The 21,320-nt window shown below is 48.7% G+C and overlaps 1 protein-coding gene across 4 annotated transcripts in view; it reads left to right on the top strand.

The window, feature by feature from the left end:
* Nucleotides 1-21,320, top strand: part of MFSD12 (major facilitator superfamily domain containing 12) — a 35,671-nt gene that overhangs the window by 5,734 nt on the left and 8,617 nt on the right. For all 4 annotated transcript variants that reach the window (XR_008597117.1, XM_054981860.1, XM_054981859.1 and 1 more), the window contains exons 2-3: nucleotides 18,680-18,890; nucleotides 20,825-20,945. Coding sequence is in view for 3 of the 4 variants with exons in the window: in XM_054981860.1 (XP_054837835.1) it covers nucleotides 18,680-18,890; nucleotides 20,825-20,945 (332 nt within the window). In the remaining variant the exon portion in view is untranslated. The remainder of the gene's footprint in view (nucleotides 1-18,679; nucleotides 18,891-20,824; nucleotides 20,946-21,320) is intronic.

The following is a 21,320-nucleotide window of genomic DNA, read 5'->3' as shown; positions in this document are numbered from 1 at the left end:
ATGGCCGGTGGCCCCGCCTCATGTGCTGGAACGCCTTTCCACCGCATTCCAGCTGAAAAAAAGCCCTGGATACACACCAATGAAGCCTGGGCTCATAGAGGCTAGGAGGAGCTGCTTCTGCTAGCTGCATCTGCTAGGAGTAGAAAGCAATGGGCCCTTTCTCCGTATCTCTCAGCAGCCAGGAATGGGCCACACCCTTTCTGACTGAAGAGTTTACTCTTGGTTTCTTGTCCTTCCAACAAGTTGGGGGGTGCTCACACCAAGAGTGTGTTTTCTAAACCCATAGTGCATAAATGCGACTCCTAGCTGAATTTTCTGGTCATCTGCTGGTATGGTTTCTGATCCCTGAAAGATCCTAGGTTAAATCCCAGTATCTCCATCGGAAAAGATCCATTTATAAGTCCACCAAAGCACCTCGTCATTGGGTCAGCTTCGAGACCCCCTGGTGGCTGCAGCTGCCACTAAACAACTTCTGAAATTCACCCGGGTTGTTCATACCGGAGAGAGCCAGTATGGCGCATGCTTGTTCCCTTGCAGCGAAGCATGGCAGGGCAGCGTTGCTTCCTTACACCATCAAACTCCTTTGCTTCAGAAGTATTTTTCTCTGAATCCGCTGTCTTGGTCCTTTGCCAGGTCAGGAAACTGTAGCAAATGGCATTTTTTGCCAATTTAGTTAATTTTTTAAATTCAGCTCTGCTATGAACTGTGGGTTTGAATTTGCACTGGTAAATTCCCAAGGGGAAAAGCGGCATGAATCGTTCCCTCCCAAACTTTTTAAGAGTCTGCTTTCTTGCTCTGGGAGCAACTTGAACCTTGAACCACGTTTTCTCGGTAGCGAGGGTAGTCAGTGGTTAAGCTGGGCTAGATTTTCCAACTCTCTGCATGCGTGTCCATGGGCTTCTCTTGTTCTGTAGCTCAGAGACTGATTCCAGCTTTAAAATAAGCATTTCGTTTTCATTTTAGGTCTTTTCTTTGGGTCTTTTCAAAAAGAAGTATTTGATCTCCTCCAAGCCAACAGGCAGAATTGGCTTGTTTGGGCTTTTGTGAATTTGTGGTACCCTGGGGAAAATGAGGCTTTGGACTTTGGGGGGGGGCTGAAGGCTTCCCTGTGGGCCAAAGTCCACCTTGAAGCAGGAGATCACGTTACGGCCTTGTGTCGACACAGGATTAGGAGAAAGGTCTCGAGGAGGGAGCTAGATTAGGCGGAATGAAGCTGTTATCTCTGGGAACCTTGTGGAGTTAGAACACGGGAACGGCAGTGCTGAATTCACCCTGGATAGTCCAGCTTTCTGTGCCCAGATACAGCTTCAAGTTCACAAAACAGTCGGTAAACACGCTTCATCTCTACATGGAGATTCCATTTAGCGCTCTCACCTGATCTTTCTGCTGGGTTTATAACAACATTATAATAATATTTGATTTATATACCGCCCTTCGGGACAACTTAACACTCACTCAGAGCGGTTTACAAAGTGTTATTATTATCCCCACAACAACAATCACCCTGTGAGGTGGGTGGGGCTGAGAGAGCTCCTAGAAGCTGTGACTGAACCAAGGTCATAGAATCATAGAGTTGGAAGGGGCCATACAGACCATCTAGTCCAACTAGGTCACCCAACTGGCTTCAAGTGAAGGAGTGGAGAATCAAACCCCGTTCTCCAGATTAGCGTCCTGTACTCTTAACCACTGCACCAAACTGGTTTTTATCCCATCCTTTACCACAGAGTTCAGAAAGACACACGTGGTTCTTCCCTCCTCTATTTTACCCTCACAAGAACCCTGCAAGGTAGTCAAAGTTGGCCAAAACACACACAGTGAGCTACATGGCTGAACTCGGGTGTCAGTCTGACACTCTAGCCGCGACACTGCGGTTCTGTGTATTTATTTCATTTCCTTTCTTAAAGGCCACATTAGCCCGTGTCCATTACTGACTTTCTTGGGGAACTGAATTCTACATGCCTTGTGCAAGCACGTATTGATTTTCCACCAATCTGGAACAGGGCTTTTTTTCTGGGAAAAGAGGTGGTGGAACTCAGTGGGTTGCCCTCGGAGAAAATGGTCACATGGCTGGTGGCCCCGCCCCCTGATCTCCAGACAGAGGGGAGTTGAGATGGCCCTCTGTGCTGCTCCGTGGTGCGGAGGGCCATCTCAACTCCCCTCTGTCTGGAGATCAGGGGGCGGGGCCACCAGCCATGTGACCATTTTCAAGAGGTTCCGGAACTCTGCTCCCCTGCGTTCCCGCTGAAAAAAAGCCCTGCTCTGGAAGCTGCTGCCAGTCTTCTCATTTGATTGGGTTGTCTCAAAATTTTAGTATGAGGAAAAGGTTTCCCGGAATCCACAGTATTGGTAGCAATATAATCCTTTAGTGCATTCTTTCTTTTCCCTTCCCAAAAGAAGAACAACTGGTGTGAGATTACACAATAATAGAGCATCTTGTTGATGCTGGCATTTCCAGCAATGGAGATAGTTTGATTTACACATTTCAACAGCAAACTGGTTATAGGAGCACCTGATTTCTGATTCTCCAGTAAATGAGTGATTCAGAGTGCAGTCCCAAGAAGAGTTACTCCAGTCTAATCCCGTTGAAATAATTGGGTTTAAAGTGGAGTAACTCTATTTAGGATTGCGCTGTCAGAGCACTCTAGTACTCCTATCCCAGCGGTTTGGAGCCAGATAATCTAGCTCAGCACTCTTTCTGGGGGGAAATACGGGGAGGGGGGGGAGGAGAAGCTAGATTGTGTCTGTGAGGCTTAACCAATGACAGTGAACTAGGCCCTGTATCACATGTGACCATGATGTCCCAGCTGTCTGGATTCAGCCTTCCAACCAAAGCGGGGAGGAATAAGAGAAATGCCAGCTTTGGATAAAGGGAGTAGGTCGTGGTGGAGGAGAGGGGGGTGTGCACAGAGAAATGGCCTTTTAAGGAGGAACTGGGAGGCCTCTGATTCTTTGCAAACGTTGGCGTTTCTCGGGGTTCCTCTTTTCCAGGAAAAAGAAAACGAGCTCTGCGTGTCGGGCTTCTGTTTCCAAGGGCTGGTGCGCTTCCTGTTTTTGCCGGTGGCTCACAAGCGGCTCAGTCATCAGAGAATTGGGACGGGGGTGGTCTGCACCACAGGGAGAACTTTTTGTGTCACATCTGTGAATCAATCAGTGCTCTTGCGGGAATGTGGGTTGGGCCAGTTTGGGAGCAAAGATGCTGTGACCACTGGTGAATGTTTGAGGCTGCTGTGATTGCCTATCCTCGCCACGTGGAATAAAAAAATCTGGATGTTGGCCGGGGAAGGGAGGTTGGAGTGCCAGAGTGTGGCCGTTTTCACACTGCTTACCAGCCACGGAACATCGCGCCGAGCTCCCAGAATGGCAGTGTCTTCCTGGTGCTATTTCGCGCGAGAACTACCGTTCTCGCGCGAAATAGCACCAGGAAGACGCTACCATTCTGGGAGCTTGGCGCGATGTTCCGTGGCTGGTAAGCAGTGTGAAAACGGCCATAGGACATGGTGCTGAGTGGTTAGGGATCCGCCCTACCACCACACACTCAGCTGCCTTTTGAAGCACTTGAGGAGCAGCTGGGGGGTGGGTGGGAAATCTCTTGCAGGCAGTGTGGATGAGGTTTGGGAGCCTCGTTTAGCCCTCCCCCCACATCCCAAACTATAGAGAAAAGGTCAGCTACTCTACAGCTCTGGAAGATCACCTGGAAAACTTTTAGGTTGGAATCTTGGGGTGCCTGAATCTGTGCCTCTGAGCATGTGGGGAGAGGGGAGCAGGCGCACTCTCGCACAACAGAGCTCAGAACCGCTGTTTAAATTCTAGAGGCCGTCCCCACCTCTCTCTCCTATCAGAGAATGCAGTCCTAACCCTCCGCAGAAAGCTTCCTTGGGATTTTTTCCTGGAAGTGCTTCAAATGCTCTGATCTCCAGCCAGTGGTAGCCTGTGTGTGCCTTAATAAATGTGTTTGTTTTTAAGGAGCCACAAGGCTTCTCTTAAGTGAAGACTCCGATGTTGACCCTCTGTGCAGCTAAAAGAAGCTACATAGGCATTCCAAAATCAATCATGAAAAATGTATACTTGAAAAAAAAATGCTTAGAAGGGGCTAATTTTTTTTTAGAAGTTCGTAAATACAGATCTGATGCTTGTTAAGTGTCTCATAATTTCCTGATGATAGTTTTAAAAAAATACTATCTTCCAATTTTCTAACAAGTTTCTGGTCACTATGCTTGTGAAGATACACAAAAATCTCTCATATGCGCGTGCGCGCGCGTGCGCGCACACACACACACACACACAGAAGCTGCCCTGTGCAGACCCAGATCAATGCTCCATGGAGCTCAGAACCATTTCCTCTGACGTGGCAGCTTTTTTGGAGGAGGGGAAGGTGTGGGAAGATGCCTGAGGTGCCGAGGATTACTGGACCTGGTTCCTTTGGTGTGCAAGGCACATGCTTGACTGCTGGCCCTCTGGCTAAAAGCAGAACAGAACTGTAGGCTTTGCTGTGTGGGGGGGTTTGGAAAACACTTGCAGCATAGAATGTGCATCTGTGAGAATATGGCCCATTTTTGGACTGGAGCTTCACCCAATAGCACCTGATTAGAAAGTTATCTTCTTTCTCTTGTCCCTTGCCTGGGAAGCTGTTGGCTAAGGGTTATCACTGTCCAAAATAACCTTCAGTCCAAGGCAAAGAGCCCTCTTTTGGGATGAGTGACTAGTAATGAAAACAACAACATTCAATGTATATACCGCCCTTCAAGACAACGTAACGCCCACTCAGAGCAGTTTACAAAGCGTGTTATTATTATCCTCACAGCAGTCACCCTGTGAGGTGGGTGGGGCTGAGAGCGTTCTGGAAGAGCTGTGATTGACCCAAGGTCACCCAGCTGGCTTCAAGTGGAGGAGTGGGGAATCAAACTTGGCTCTCCATATTAGAGTCCTGTCGCTCTTAACCACTACACCAAACTGGCTCTAGTTTGGAAGGAATGTTGAGATCTGGATGAAATCAGAAACAGGATTGTGGCTCCCCTTAAACAGTCTCCAAGTGGCAGCATTAGGAAATCATAAGCAAAAAAAATTCTACAAAGTACCAAATATCTGCTCAAGAGCGATGTCCATTTGGGGCAGGGAGAGAGTGAGAGGGGGTGTGGTGGCACAGCTACTGAGTCTGAAGTCCAGCGCCAATGCAGAGGGTCCAGTTGGGTGGGTAGCGAATCTTCCAGGAAGTGGATGCTCCATGCATTAGACGGGTGTTCCACAACTTGCCAAACTCAGATGGTTGTGGGATTGGGTAGAAAAATACACTTTTGCAGTGGATTGCTTGCCCAAGCTGCAGGGAGAGCAGCAAACACCCAAATTGAAAGGTTCTTATCTTTCCAAGCTTGGAAAGAGTCTCTTTCTAGAGTCTCTCTGTCCTTCACCCCATGTGGCTTCTTCATGATGGCTTTGAGGTAGGCTGCAAAATAGTAAAAAATCCAGTAGCACCATAAGCTTTCGAGAACCACAGCTCTCTTTGTCGGATGCGTATCTGACAAAGAGAGCTGTGGTTCTCGAAAGCTTATGCTACAGTCAAGTTGGTTAGTCTTAAAGGTGCTACTGGATTTTTTACTGTTTTGCAGCAACAGACTAACATGGCTAACTCCTCTGGACTTGAGGTAGGCTGAAGGTGATGGGAGACTGGAGAGGTTGTGGTCTGTTTGTTTATTTATACTATGTGTTTCTCCCCAGTGGGGACACAAAGTCACTTACCTTGCTCTCCTCTCCTCCATTTCATTCTCACAGCAACCCTGTGACGGAGGTGAAGCTGAGAGGGTGTGACTGGCCCAAAGGTTGCCTAGCAAGCTTTCATGGCAGACAAGGAATTCAAACCTCGTTCTCCCAGATCCTAGTCTGATACTGTAACCGCTACACCACACTGGCTCTTTCCAGTTGGGGTGGAAAGATTGGGGAGAGGGGAGAGCTTATCTAAGAGCCAAGCTACAAGTGACGCCTGACACAGGTTAGACACTTGTCAGCTTCTCTCAAGTTTTGATGGGAAATGTAGGCGTCCTGGTTTTACAGCTTGGCTCTCCATTACAGCTGGAAGAACAGGATGCCTACATTTCCCATCAAAACTTGAGGGAAGCTGACAAGTGTCCAACCTGTGTCAGGCGTCACTTGTAGCCAACCTCCCACGAAGCCTGGACTAAAACAGAGGAGAAGAGAATGACGTAAGCCGCTTTGGGGTGAAAAGCAGAGTATAAATGAAGTCATAGAAATAAAGAATGATTGGCTCACTTTGTCTTTGGAGTAAGGCGTTTGCTTGACCCTGCTGGGCTGAAACTCAAGCTCCACCCCCAGCCAAAAAGAGTCGCTGTTGGGGAGGAATTCTCACTGAAGAAGTGAAAGTAAATAGAGGCACAACAGAAAGAGCTAAAGGGAGTGGAAGATTCATGCTGGGGCTGGTGTCGGCATACTTAGAAGGGGGTCAGCTGCCAGGCCCAGGGCTTCCCGCATAACCCGCTGCCTCTGACACCTTGCCCATTTTACTGCCCTTGGCATCTGTCAGGGCACCCTTACCCTGTCTCCTTATGAGTACTCTGCCACCCACGCTGCTACCTTCATGTATTGCCCACTGTCTCTGGAGAAGGCAGTCCATGGTTGTGGTTCCTTTGGTGGCCACAGCGGCAGTACTCCTAGGCTCACACTGCCTGGCACAGTTGGGGATGGGCCATGGGGTGGCTGTGAATGTGTACTGTGGGAGGGGAGGGCCTGAGAGGGTGGGCAGATGAAGGACACACGGAGCATGTGTGTGGGGCACAGAAGTGGGTGGGAAGGGTGCTGTGAATGGGGGGCTGGTGGTGAGGAGAGGAAGGGGCTCAGGGACAAGGCCCCCAAAAGCCTGAAACCAGCCCTGATACACTCTCCTTCAGTGTCAGCCAGAAACTCTCCTCTGCACATTCTTCATCCCAAAGATCCTTGTGTATACATCAAATAAAATCTTTGTTCGCAGGCTTATGGGCTCTCAGTTTGGGGGGTTTCCTTGATGAAGTCTCTGAATCTGTGAAGACCTGAAGATGGTCACTGAGGTGGCAGCCATGGCAGCCATTTTGCAGCAAAACTGACTTCCCTTTCTCAGCATGCCAATAACTCTCAGGGTGGAAATACATGTTACGAAGTACCTAGGGATGCTCAAGTGAACCATTTCACGTGTCCCCCCCTCCACTTTCCATGCACTTGCTTGCACAGTCAATACTTCAATTTGCTCCATGTGAATACGTTCACACGTTTGATATTAATTCCTCCTCAGCTGCTAAACTATCCCAGTTTCCTCCACATCCGTTCATTGAAATGCAGATCTTGACACTTTCTCAGACCTTAAAGAAATGCCAATTGGCAAGTCAAAGTTGCCTACAGTACTTGTTCTTGCAACAAAGGACTCACTTGCCGGTGCACTCACACAAAGGGGGCTCCTGTGCACCGAGCAAGAACAGCCTGCAGGGGAATTGAGGGCCACACACAAAATCCTGCACTTGAGCATCCCCAGGTACTTCCGCGTATTTCCGCTCTTAAAGGGCAGGCTGACGAATTACTGGGGGGCCTGGATCAGAAGGCCCAGTTCTTGGTGAAGAGAGGATTTCCGTGTCGTGCTTCCGTGGCTGGCTTGGCTGCTTTTGGTTCTGTGCGAGTCAAAGCCTGACTTGGGTGCTTTATGGAAGAGAAAGGAACAAAACTGGGGGTCAGTGAGGTTCCAGAAGACAGCGGATCTGAGCCAGGGGCTTTTCCAGTTGGGGTTCTCTGCTCTTGGCCGCTGCCTTTCAAGCCGCTGAGGTCTGAACAAGCTGGGAAGTTAAGCTCTGCTCTTGTTGGCCTTCCGATGACTAATGCAGGGGAAATTCTTGGGGACTTTTTTTTTTCTTTTTGGCATGGATTTACGGGGAAGGTTGCTGTGAAAACATGGATTCCTCTCCTCTCAGCAGTGACCTCAGTAGGTAGGCTGGCAAGGAGGGGACGCTTCAATGCCTCCAAGCTGGGGGAGATTTCTGCTGCCATCTGTTTCTGGTTGAGCAGCTCCATCTTCTACCAGCCAGGCTTTGCTGTTGAGGAAGCTGAAACTAACAAGTGGGGCAGAAGAAAAGGAACTAGCTAACAAGTGGGGCAGAAGAAAAAGGAACTAGCTAACAAGTGGGACAGAAGAAAAGGAACTAGCCATCTGGAGGAAAAGGCTGGAGGGAGGGTAAGCGTGTCTGGCTGCTAGTCAGAATCACTGATTTCCACGTGGGCATTGCTCATTGCGAGCTGGAGGGGGCTTACAGATAGCTGTGGGTGACCCCCACCCCACCCCACCCTCACGTGCTTGACATGGAATTGTTTGTGGTTTGGTAAGCATCTCTTGAAGGCTGAATATGTTTGGGTGTTTTTCATTGTTTAATGTGATCCTTACAAGATATGTGCACGCTTGGGTTCCCGCAGCTGTGCCCATTCTGCTCCCAAGTTACAAATCTTATTCCCTAATTTGTTTTATTCATTTACTTCGTTTATACTCTGCTTATGGGCAGGAAAGAACAGCTCACAGCAGCGACTGCAAAATTTTGCTCAGCTGTTTGCAAAGCTTGACAGAGTACCCAAGATATAAAAGGGACTAGCGGCTGACTTATTTCAAGCCACGGTTGAGGGGGGAAACAACTACTAGGCACAATTTTAAATTTTAATTGAATAAGTTGATGCATCTGTCTGTTTTAATTCATTTATAGGTAATTTATTTTCTCTAGTCCAACCTGCTGGTAGTGGTTTTTAACAATTGATGGTAACCGAATTGTTTTATTCTAAATTATGCTGGTCAATGACCGTAATAAACACTGATTGATTAAATATACCCTGCTCTTTCTCTCCCACTTTGGAGGACCCACGTTCTCCATCTGTTTGGAGAACAGATCTACCACGACTAAAATGCAATTATGTCCTTTTGAAATAGGTAGATCAGTGATAAAGTCCATAGATATTATTTCCCAAGGTCTGTTGGGTGTTTCCAATGGTTGCAGGAGACCCGGAGGTTTTCCTTTTCTGGTTTTGGCGCTGAGGCAAACGGGGCAGGAGCTAACATATTGGGAAATGTCTTTGCGCATGCCCGGCCACCAGAACTGCCTTTGGATTAGATGCAATGTTTTCAGATACCCATAATGACCAGCAGTGGGAGCATCATGACAGCGCTGCAAAACCTCCAGCCGGAGGCTGTCTGGGACATAAAACTTGCTCCCAGCTAGCCAATCCCCCTGTGGGGATTGGACCAGTTTGTTTCGCGGAGCCTTATCCCCCTCCTTTTCCACCTCAGTTTTAAGTTTCGATTTCCACTCTTGGTTGGCCGGGAGGGGTTGTTTGGCTCGACTGCGAGTAGTCACCACGCCCCCAAGTTGCGTAGGCGAGAAAACCGTGTCGACAGTCTCCTCCCGTTTGCTCCTGTGTTGGGGCATGCGCGATAGGGCGTCCGCCAAAAAGTTAGTCTTGCCCGGTAGATAATTTAGGGTGAAGTTGAATTTGGAAAAAAATTCCGCCCATCGCAATTGCTTGGCATTCAGTCTGCGTGGGCTTCGGAGGGCCTCCAGATTTTTATGATCTGTCCAAACCTCGAAGGGGTATCGCGCCCCCTCCAGCCAATGTCTCCAATTAGTAAGGGCTGCTTTTACTGCAAAAGCCTCCTTCTCCCACACATTCCAATTCCTTTCCGCCTCCGAAAATTTTCTAGACAAGAACGCACAAGGCCGCAACTTTCCATCCTCCCCCTTCTGCAGTAAAACTCCCCCTATTGCCGTATCGCTGGCGTCGACTTGCACTACGAAAGGGGACTGTTCGTTGGGGTGGGAGAGGATGGGTTCCGTTACAAATTGCTTTTTCAGGCATTCGAAAGCAGTTTGGCAATCGGAGGTCCATTGTAGTTTGGAGGAGGGTTTTTTAGCTTGGTCCCCTTTATCTTTTGTTTTCAACAATTCTGTTAAGGGGAGCGTGATTTGGGCGAAATTTGCTATAAAGTCTCTATAGAAGTTGGCAAAACCCAGGAAGGATTGTAGTTCTTTACGGGTGGTGGGTGTTTGCCATTCTTGAATCGCTTGTATTTTGGTTGGATCCATTTTTAAACCCTCTTGGGAGATGCAATACCCAAGGTAAGTGAGTTCGGTTTTATGGAATTCACACTTGGACAACTTGATGGGCAGTTTATTATTCATCAAGGTGGCCAGGACCTTTTGTACCATTTGAACATGTTCTTCCTCTGTGTCTGAATAAATTAAGACATCATCAAGGTACACCACCACCCCTTTGTACAGAAATTCGTGTAGAACTTCGTTTATCATGGACATGAATACAGACGGGGCTCCCGTCAATCCAAAAGGCATAACTAGGTATTCATATTGTCCGAGGGGCGTATTGAATGCGGTTTTCCACTCATCCCCTGCCTTGATACGGACGTGGAAGTAAGCATCTTTTAAGTCTAATTTTGTAAAGATCTTACCTTGGGCCACGACGTTGAGAAGGTCTCGGATGAGTGGGATAGGATAGGCGTTGTTGGTGGACACTGCATTAAGTCCTCGAAAGTCCGTGCACAGTCGTAGTCCCCCATCCTTCTTTTTCACGAAGAGAACCGGAGCAGCGTGGGGGCTGTTGGCTGGGCGGATGAACCCTCGTTGGAGGTTGGTGTCGATGAATTTCCGGAGCTCTTCTCGTTCATGGAGACTCATGGGATAGAGTCGTCCTTTGGGCAGTGAGGCTCCGGGTAAAATTTCCACCGCACAGTCCGTTCGTCGGTGCAGGGGTAGAGTATCAGCTTCCTCCTCGGAAAAAGCGTTTAGAAAAGGCCAATACGGTTCGGGTATTTGGTTGATTTCTTCTTGAGTAAGAAGGGCCTTTTCAGTATGGGTTGGATCATTGCCCCAGTTTTGGTTCCAACGGTGATTTTTGCAGTTGGTATGACTGAAGGTGATACATCCTTGTGCCCAGTCTATGTAGGGATTGTGATCACATAGCCACTTGCTGCCTAGAATTAACGGGTATTTGGCAGTGGAGCTGATGACAAAAGACCTCTTTTCCCAATGTTGTCCCATGCCTGTGATCACTGGGATGGTCTCAGTGGTAACAGGGTTCATATTGGTGCCATCCATTTGTTCAAAGATTACTGGATTTTGTAATTCCCGAGTTGGCAAGACTAGTCCATTGACTAGAGCTGGGGCGATGATGTCTCTCGAACAGCCCGAGTCGATAAGGGCTTGCACTCGGATGTGCATTTTTCTCTCTGGGTTGATGAGAGTTACTGGCATGAATAAGATGGACCCAGGCGGCCGGTTCCGTGCAGGGACGGGCTTGGGGCGGATCTGTCGTTTGGGCCCTTTTACGACAGATCCATCTCGTTTCCCGACTGGGGGCTTTCTGGATTGACTTCTGCGTTTGGGGAAGCGGGGTCGTATTCCATAACTTCTTCCGCTTCCAGTCCTCTCTCTGAGGCGGGCCTTTGGGAAGCGCCGCGGCCTCTGTTCGCGCGTGGCGCGGGAATCGGGCGTTGGAGAGTAGGAAATGGAGCAAGGGTTGGGCGCCGTAATTGAAGCGGAGGTCTTTGCACAGGCCGGTAGGGGCATTGTGCTGCAAAGTGACCGGCTTGTCCGCATTGCAAACACAGCCCTTGTTGCCATCTAGCATCTCTCGCTCCACGGGTGGCGTACCCAGCTCCCCGTCCTCCCTTCTGTAAAGTCAAGGGTCTTCTTTGTCCCGTTTGTTGTTGTTGTTCAACCAAACGGACTTCCAAAATGCGATTCTCAACTTCGCATGCAAGTTGGATCCAACCTAACAACGTAGGGGGATTGTCCTGCATGAGGGCTCTGTCCAAAAGTCTCGGGTTTAGTCCTTGCTTGAACAGAATGATTTTGGTGGACTCCTCACACCTAGGGCATTTGGCGGCCAATTGTCTGAATTTCGTGATATAGTCTCTCGCCGACATGCTGCCCTGTTTAATGGCTTGCAATTCTGTTCGGGCCCTGGTTTCCTCTAAGGGGTCTTCATATTGCGCTCGAATAGCATCCACCAACCCCTGGAGAGTATTGAGTTCCGGGGCCCTGATATTGTATAGTCCTACATACCAGTCCGCTGCTTTGCCTTGTAAGCGGGAGCCGAGATGTTCAATTTGACTGGCCTCGCTGCCGAAGAGGTGTCCCCACCGGTTGAAGAATTGCACAACTTGCACTAGGAAAAATCCCAGTTTGGAGGGATCCCCATCAAAAGTAGCTTCCAGTTTCACCCAACCCATCGGGAGGTCTTGCCTCGGAGCAGGTGCTGGGTAGAAGTCCGTCGGAAGCATCAATGGCACTTGAGGTATGGGGGGACCCGGTTGTGGTAGCGGTGCTGGTTGCGCTGGCGGCGGCATCATCGGTTGAGCCGGGGGTGGCGGCCTCGGCTGGGCTGGCGGTGGTGCTCTCGGCTGGGCTGGCGGTGGTGCTCTCGGCTGGGCTGGCGGTAGTGCTCTCGGCTGGGCCGGTGGCTGCAGTCGTGGTCGGACAGGCGGCTGCAATCTCGGTCGGGCTGGTGGTGCTGGCAGTAGCGGTTGGGGTGGAGGTGGCCGGTGCGGCTGAGTAATGACTGGCCGCTGAGGGATGGGTTGTTGGGGTCGTAGTGGTGTAGGTCCCACCGGTTGGTTCGGAGGTGGTAACACGGGTTGATCAAGTGGCAAACGTATCGGTTGCTGCAACGGGGTTAATTGCGGTCGAAGCGGAAGGGGCCGCAGCGGCGAAGGTCTGATGGGTGGTGGGCCGTGCGGGCTTGCCCCTACCGGCGTCGTGATCCTGGGAAGCAGAGGCTGATCTTGAGGTGCCGGTAGGCCGTCCCTCGGGGTTAGTCGAATGGGGACCGCTTCTCGTGGTTGTTGTGGCAATTCCTCCCCATGAGGAGCCGGAGGCTCTTCCGTCTGAGTCGGCCGAACCGTCGTTGGAGAAGCAGGAGGGGGTATCACCGTCGTCTCGGTTGGACGGGTTGGTCCTTCTTCCCCCTCTCCAGGCAACTCAGCTGGAGTCTCCTCGGAAGGTGTATCCCCGTCTGATTTAGGGGTTTCCGTTGGAGTCTCTCCGGGTGCCTCAGCTGGAGTATCCCCGCTAGGCGGAATTTCGTCTAATCTAGGGGGTTCCTCGGGCGTTTCCCCCGGTTCTCCAACGTCCTCCACTGGATAGGACATAACGCTTTGGAGGGTGGCTATTTGTACAGCCATTTCTTCAGGTGAAAGCCTCTCTCCTGCCCCCATCGCTGAGATTAGGTGAATGGCATGAGCCAAACTTTCCTCCATATCAATCAGTCTAGCTTCCAACTGTTGCATTCGGCTTGGACCCGGTTGCCCCGTAGCGGAATCTCCCTCGGTTGTACTCACCGGGGAAAACGGCCCCCAAGGCGGAGGATCTCCTTGATCGACTCTCGATCTCGCTGCTAAAATTCCTTTGGCTAGACCCGTCACTGCCGAGATCCCGGAATCTACAGCATGGGTGCGACTTTGCATCTGCACCCAACTTTGTTCAGGAACTTCCGTTGGCTCTTTCCATGGAGCAAGTTCCGAATAATCCCAACTCAGGGCGCCGCGGTGGGATGTATTCCCGTCCGTACGTTCGGTCGTCCTGTTCCAAAACAGCCACGGTTGGCTGCTATCCAGCTCAGGGACAGTCCCTAGGCTTCGGCGCCCGTCCATCGAAACTCTAGGATGTAGTCCTCCGGCCCGGCGCTCTCGCGTTTCTCGGGGTCTGGCTCCCCACTCCGACGGGGTGGGTAACGAGATCAAGGGGAGAGCGGTAGCCGTCGGCCTGGTCCCCTCACTACCGAGGTCGATGAGAGGCGGTGTAGAGGTCGAAGCTCCGGCCCCGACCGACACCGGTTCTTGAGATTCTTGGGGTTGCGCTGTTTGACTGTCGGGGGACGCATACGGATCAAACAAGGGATCCTTGTCCGGGACTCCCTTGGATTCCGCTGGGCCCGACTCAGGCATGATTGGTAACAAAATGTCAGCTTGTGGCTAGATAAGGTGCTTCCTACAGGTTCCCTCTCAAAAGCAAACAAGAGTCCATTGATTGAATAAGGAAACTTTACTGCAGAAAAGGTCCATTATAGTCCACAGTCCTGAATAGGAGACTCAGGATGGTACACAGTCATTGTTACCAATGAAGGGCAAAGCATGAGGTACAAAGTAACAATACCCATCTGGATTTGCCTCCCCCCACAGTTCTCAAAACAACATCTCTCAGTCCTGGGAAGCTGCTCTCCTTCAAGGCCAATGCCTGGTGGAATGGTGTTAGACAAAACAGTCGCCTCCGGTGGGAATGCTGCCTGGGAACTGGTGCACCTGGGAAGAAAGCACTTAAACACTAGAAGCATTAGAAAATGGAGTCAGTACAGTTTAGATATACACTGGACCTGACACCACAGTGACTTACATTGTTCCTTTTTCCTCTGCACAACAACCCTGTGAGGTAGTGTGTGTGTGAGTGGCCCAAGATAATCCAGCAAATTTCCATGGCAGAATGGGAATTCAAACCTGGGTCTAGTCAGATACTCTAATTACTACACAACACTGTCTCTCCTAAGGAGAGAAGAACTATGAGAGCATTCTGAAGGAAGTAATTAATTATCAGTTTCATAGCTTTTTCTCTCCTTTTTTTCTCATTCTTTCTACCATTCCCTTCTTTTCACTGTTTAGCTGTAGGTATTTTATATGTACTAGAAAAAGTTGCAAAGTTGCAGAAGTGTGGAAGCTTCTGGGATACACAGTCCTCATTGTCTGCCCTTCCTTGGCGAGTAGAGCACCTTGGGGTTTTGCAGCACATGGTGAGACTGGCTGTTGTTGGGTGCATGGCTGAGACATATGATCAGCTTCACAGGCCAACTTCCTTTCGGTGCTGCCTCGCACCTGAGGCTACTGGAGTTACTAGACCACAACAAGGTTTCCTTGCGCACATAGACCAACATTCATAATTTGTGGCATCCTGCTGGCCAGGAAAGCTGTGGGGGTGTGAGAAACTTCACCCAGTTTGTGAAAACTTCCTAGCCTGCTTGTGGTGACTTCAACCTCTATTTCCAAGCGAGCATGTAAAATCCAGAGTGGCCCAGTTGTTTAAAGGCCTCTTGGATGACTGAATTGGCCCCCTTGTGTATAAGCTGCTTTTTAAAGATTAGGGCCATTTTCACATGTCTCGGCATAGCACTAAACTCACAAAATGAGGGCGTCTTCGTGGCATGATTTCTGATGTCATCGCGCCACGCGGCACGATGATGTCAGAAATTGCCCACGAAGACGCTCTGGTTCTGGTTCTGTGAGTGGAACTTTGCCAGTGGCACCTCCTGTTGAGCCTTTGTTGAGCTATGCTGCTCTGAACATGAAGGTTCCATGTGGCATGCTCCCATGGCAGTCTGAAGCCTTATGTGTTTCCAAGCCGCACAGGTGACAGGCCTCCCCAGGTACTGGGTGCTGTTCTCATGCTTTGCAGATGCTTCATGAGACCAGTCCCACATCTCTCTGTGTAACCAGACTGGCTCGGGAGCAGCATCCACGTAATCAAAGGTGGACAGAGAGACAGAGATGCTTGAAGAGGAGCTGTGGGAGTGGGTGGCTGTTTGATAGCGGGGACGGGGGTAGCAGAGAGAACCAGATACACAGCTTGCCTGGTTGGATCCTGCATGTGTTTTCATGCAGTTGGGATGGATTTATCGTTCCATCTGTCCTTGTAAAACCGGTTTCTCTTTCCCCATCATCAACCCACAGCATGTACCTTAGAGAATAAAGCGCAATCTGCAAGCACACTCCTGGCCTGCTCAGTGCTGGAGGGTTGCCCTCTGCGTATTTCTTGCACCCCCTTGGAACCTACCGCTGTGCTTAGGTGGTGTCTCCCTCTTGTAACGTAGAGTGATGTCTGGGAGGAGCGGGCCAAATTGTATTCTGAGCTAAACTACATGAGACGCCTGACACGTGTCGCGTTCCTGCAAGTTTACCTGGGAAGTGTAGTCAGGCAGCAGCAGCAGAGCCAGAAGGACGGGAGGGAAAGAGTCAGCGAGGGGAGCCTGAAGCTGACACGCAGCTAGCAGTGGCAGAAGGCGCTGCGGAAGCCACTGTTGCTACCACAGTGGCTAGACACAACCATCAAGGGATAGCTCCCCTCGCTGACTCTTTCCCTCTTGGCCTTCTGGCCCTGCTGCTGCTGCCTGACTACACTTCCCAGGTAAACTTGCAGGAACCCGGCACATGTTGAGCGTCTCGTGTAGTTTAGCTCTCAGACAGCTCTCTGTTCTGGGGAGTTACTGTGTTGCAAACCAGTAAGCAAAGAAGTGCCATTTGGGCATTTTGTTCTGAAGAAGCCAAAAGGTGTAAGCTTGGGATTTTTTTAGTATTCCTTCAGATTACGCTATTGATCTGATGGTATGTTTTTTCCCTTGGAAGAATCTTAAATACATCAGCAATTTTGCGTTAAAACTAATCATGTACATTAAAATAAAACTGTTGCAGGCGTAAAAACTTTCAACTTTGAAAGGGCAAAGAAGCCCACTTTAGTTAAAATCTGAAATTAGCCAGAAATAAAAATAGCTGGCATCTTACGGTTGTATTTGAGAAGGCCTGCAACATAAATCTAAATGAAACCCAGCATTAAAAATGTTATCATAGCAACCACACTGAGCAAATGGTTTCAAAAGAAATCTGGAATGAGCAATGCACAGAATATTTTATTTATTTTATTTATTTCAAATTTCTGTTCCACCCTCCCCACGAGCGGGCTCAGGGCGGATAACAACATATTAAAATACAATAAAAATCCAGCTACATTAAAACAACAGTGTATTAATACACATTTAAAACAGGATGGTGGACAGCCTTCACAGGGAGGGTTAAGATTTTATACACCCCTTTTTTCAGGCCGGTGGAGGCCCAGCCTCAGCCATATGCCTGGCAGAACAACTCTGTCTTGCAGGCCCAGCGAAAGGATAGTAGATCCTGCCAGGCCCTGATTTCAGCAGACAGAGCGTTCCACCAGGTGGGAGCCAGGACCGAAAAGGCCCTGGCTGTAGTTGAGGCTAGGTGGCCTCTTTGGGGCCAGGGACCACCAACAGCTGTTTGTCCCCTGATCGGAGTGTTCTCCGGGGAATATATGGGGAGAGACAGTCCCGTAGATACGCTGGTCCCAGTCTGCACAGGGCCTTATAGGTCAATACCAGAACCTTGAATCTGAACCTTGAAAATAGTTAGGACTGTACCTCTCAAAAGGTACAATAACAATATCTAGGACCAATAAAATGACTAATGTAACCTTTGTATCATCAATATATCAAAAAGTGGAGTCATTGCCCCCCATCTGTCAATCATGAAATCAGCAAAACCTAGACATCTGCTAACAAGATGGGGAGTCTCTACATTACTTGGGGGATTCTCTGGTGTGTACATATTAATGTTTGAATCCTTTTATACCCTTTGTCTTAAGCAGATAATTACCTTGCTTCTCCAGTTACCTTAACCAGTAGGGGAGAAGCCTTAAGAAATGATCCAGGAAGGTCCGTGTTCTAGGGGGGCACAGAATGTTGAGAGTGGGGGAGAGGGTGGGAGGGTGAGAGCTGATTTCCCACCCACTGGAAATTCCAAGAAGGGTGAGATTCATAGAGGAGAGAATGATTTCCAAATTGTATCCTGTCTCGCAGTTCCTTGCTGTCTGTCACCTTGTCTAGAAAACCCTCTCGATTTTAACGGGCTTTAGTTTTTCTTTACCTGTTTGAGAATTTAATAATAAACATTCACGTTTGAACATGCGAGTTTTGGCTTCTGGCATTTCTTCGGGTTATATTATTGGTCAGATAATGTACGTATTTGTAGCTTCTTCTAAGGCTGAGTTTTGAAAAGCACCCAGGGTGTTAAATCAAACTCTGAACTGTCTTTTTCGGCTTCTCCGATGGCGCTACACCAGCTGCTTCCTTCAGTTATTTCGGTTTGCAGAGCCGATAACAGAGACCTTAAAATGTAACTTTCATCCTGCGAATGATGTAAAATAGTATAGTTTCCTCTATACTATTTTACATCTATACTATTCTCTATATTAGGGCATTTCTCTAAAAGGAATAAGGCTATAGTGTGCTGGAACAATTCAGGAAGGTGCTTTTATAAACAGAACAGAAATGCCGTCTATGCCATTCTGTATGGCATGTATTGTCTGTTTATTGTATGTATTATCCTCTCTGACTGCTTTGTTTTCTACTTTTGCAGAAATTTTGTAATTCTGTTTTCTGTATTGCTTAACATGTCACGTCTGATCATTTTTACCATTTCTTATTTTTGCAATCCTAGTCCTGGGCCGTTTCCACACGTCTCACCTGCCTGCGGAACATCGTGCAAAAGACCCGGAAGACAGCGTCTTCTCACGTGAAATCGTGCCAAGAAGACGCTATTATCCGGGAGTTTTGTGCGATAACAGTGTCTTCCTGGCGCGATTTCGCATGAGAAGACGCTGTCTTCCGGATCTTTTGCACGATGTTCCGCAGGCAGGTAAGACGTGTGGAAACGGCCCTAATTACATTGCCTATTTGATACCTCATGCTATTGGATTACGTTGTTTTGCACCATGTAATCTGCCTTGAGTTTCAATGAGAAAGTTGGGCTATAAGTAAGATCTCTCTTGATGAGTGTTCTCAACGTGTGCTTTGTTTTTTTGGGGGGGGATTTCCCCACTTGCAGGAACCATCAGCGTCCTCCTGTCCTTCCCTTTCATCTTCAACCCCTGCCTGGGCTGCTCGGAGAAGACCCCCGAGTGGGCTGTCCTCATCTACTTCATCCCCTTTGTGGTTATTTTCCAGTTTGGCTGGGCGGCTACCCAGATCTCCCACCTCTCGCTCATCCCAGAACTGGTCACCAGCGATCATGAGAAGGTGGAACTCACGGCCTTCAGGTAAAGTCCAGAGGTGAGGCTGGCCAAAGCCTCATTGTGTGACTTCCTGTTGCTGACCCCAGCAGTCTACTCACGGCCTCCAGAGGCAGAGCATGAACTTTGCACGCAGAAGATCTGGGTTCTGCCTCTGGCACCTCCAGTTTAAAAGGTCTTTCTCAGCAGGACTGGGAAAACCCACTGGATTTAAACGTAAAGCAGTTTTATGGGTGAATATGGACAGTAGCCTGCAAGCTATACAAGGTCCCAGATTTGATCTTTGATTGTCCACAAAATGTCAGAATAAATAGGCACCACAACACGACAGTGTTGTTTCACAAGCCAACAGAAGTGCAGACCCTCTGTGCAGAAGTGCAGACCCTCTCTTTGTCTTTGCCCCCCTCCCAAGGATCGCAGGCATGCACTCTGTGTCTTGCTTGGGTGTGGAGATGTGAGAGGAAGGGGAAACATACACAAGATAATAGCAAATGCAGTCTCCCCCCCTCCCCCCAAACACCAGATAAGTTGGAGCAAAAACTGTGGCTACGATTGAGATGATTCTGCAGAAATACATGCGCTGCATTCAGTATGAATGGATTTTAAATGTTGCGCCTTCTGCAGAGTATTTCTTCCTCCTCAAAATGGCTTATAACCCTGTATGATAAGTTCACTGACCCCTAATTTTAGTTGCAGGTTTTGGAGTGGGGTGGTGGTAAATAATTTTGGCAATGCTGCCTTTTGGAACAAATCCACCTTCTGCCAGCAGAGGGCAGTCTTTCTCTGGACAAAATTCATTTGCTGCTCTTTCTCCCCACCCCTTCCCCAGCCTTTGATAGGGGTTTTCGTTCCAATACCAGAAACTAGAATCGAGGGCAGCTTTAGGGCTACTGCCTGAAGGATCGGGATCCAGAATCCCATCCAGAAAAGTCTGATGCAATTTGCACCTGCCCAAGAACAGGCAAGCGGTATATCCCCATCCTGTAAAGTTTTTGTATGCTTGGATCGTATTTATAGCGTTGTGCTTCATCTATAATGTGCAGGATGTATTAGGCTCTTCAAATAACTTTTTAAAAAATTGCTTGGCTCATTGGATAAGCAGCAGCTTGGCCATTTAATTTTTCCCAGGACTGTGCGCTGCGATTCCTGCAGAAGTTGGTTACTGGCTAGAGAACTGAAAATCTTGGGTTTCATTTTTAAAAACACACACCCATGCTTCTAGCCCTTCTGGTTTGTGAAGATGAGCTTTGGCAGTGCATAGGAAGCACCCAATGGAATTCATCTGCCCTTTTGGAATCTGAGATGAGCTTTTCAAGGTCTATCTATCTCCCTTGCCAGGACTGCGACTGGAAGATGAATATTCTTCTTTTCCATAACTGTGCTTAACTTGTACACTTTGTGCAGGCTGCAAAATTCTGTGTGTCTGAGAGCCAAGCTACAAGTGACAACCAACACAAGTTGGACACTTGTCAGCTTCCCTCAAGTTTTGATGGGAAATGTAGGCATCCTGGTCTTGCAGCTTGGCTCTTCGACTGCTGTCCAATGGGCTTTTCAACTGTCACTTGTCCAACATTCCGCCAAGCTGCCTACATTTCCCATCAAAACTTGAGGGAAGCAGACAAGTGTCCAACTAGTGTCAGGCGTCACTTATAGTTTGGCTCTCAGACTGGAATTGGGGCTACCTTGAGGCCAGATTCACCCATAATGAGCCCTTTTTAAAAATGGGGAAAATGTTTCACCCAAAACTTTCATATATTTTTTATTTTATATTTAAGAAAAGTCTACATGGAATAAAACTTTAACACTCTGATTCAATGATTTTTTTTCTCTATTTCTGAAAATACTTTTGAAAAACTGCTCCAACCCCAAAAGTGCATGTGAAGTTCTGGGAATATTTCTTGCTCTATTAGCAAAGCTTATGGCTCCTGGGTAATATCTGGCTGCTTTCTTGCCCCTCTTAGGTATGCCTTTACCGTTGTGGCGAACATCACGGTGTATGGCCTGGCCTGGCTCCTCTTGCACTTCGAGGTGGGCCGCAGGGGGACCATGAACCTCGGCCGCCAAGATATCCCTGTCTTTCGGGTGAGTGGAGGGTGTGTCAGGGGGATTTGGGGCAGGGCAGGTGGGGAGGAGGCATATGAATTCCCATATATTTTATACTCTGGTTTCTTTATTGTAAATTATGACTCCCTCTTACATCCTTTCTAACTTAAAAGCATCTTAAAACTTAAAACTTTCTAACTTAAAAGCAGTTAAAACTCGGCACGTTTCTTAGGGAAGGGATTTTTGGCTTCCCTCTGTCAAAATGTCCCGCTGGAGGGAGTTGGAAGCTGTTGCAAGGTGCTAAACCATCATCATTGCCCACCAACGAACCATAATTCGGGGGGGGGGGAATAATCAAATAGAGACCCTCCTGCTCCCCTTGTCCTTTATAGGCGGGGACTATCCTGAGATTCC

Source organism: Eublepharis macularius, chromosome 5 (genome assembly GCF_028583425.1).
Source record: "Eublepharis macularius isolate TG4126 chromosome 5, MPM_Emac_v1.0, whole genome shotgun sequence".
Lineage (NCBI taxonomy): Eukaryota > Metazoa > Chordata > Lepidosauria > Squamata > Eublepharidae > Eublepharis > Eublepharis macularius.
Note: the sequence above shows the minus strand (reverse complement) of the source record. Positions and strands in the feature narration are given on the sequence as shown.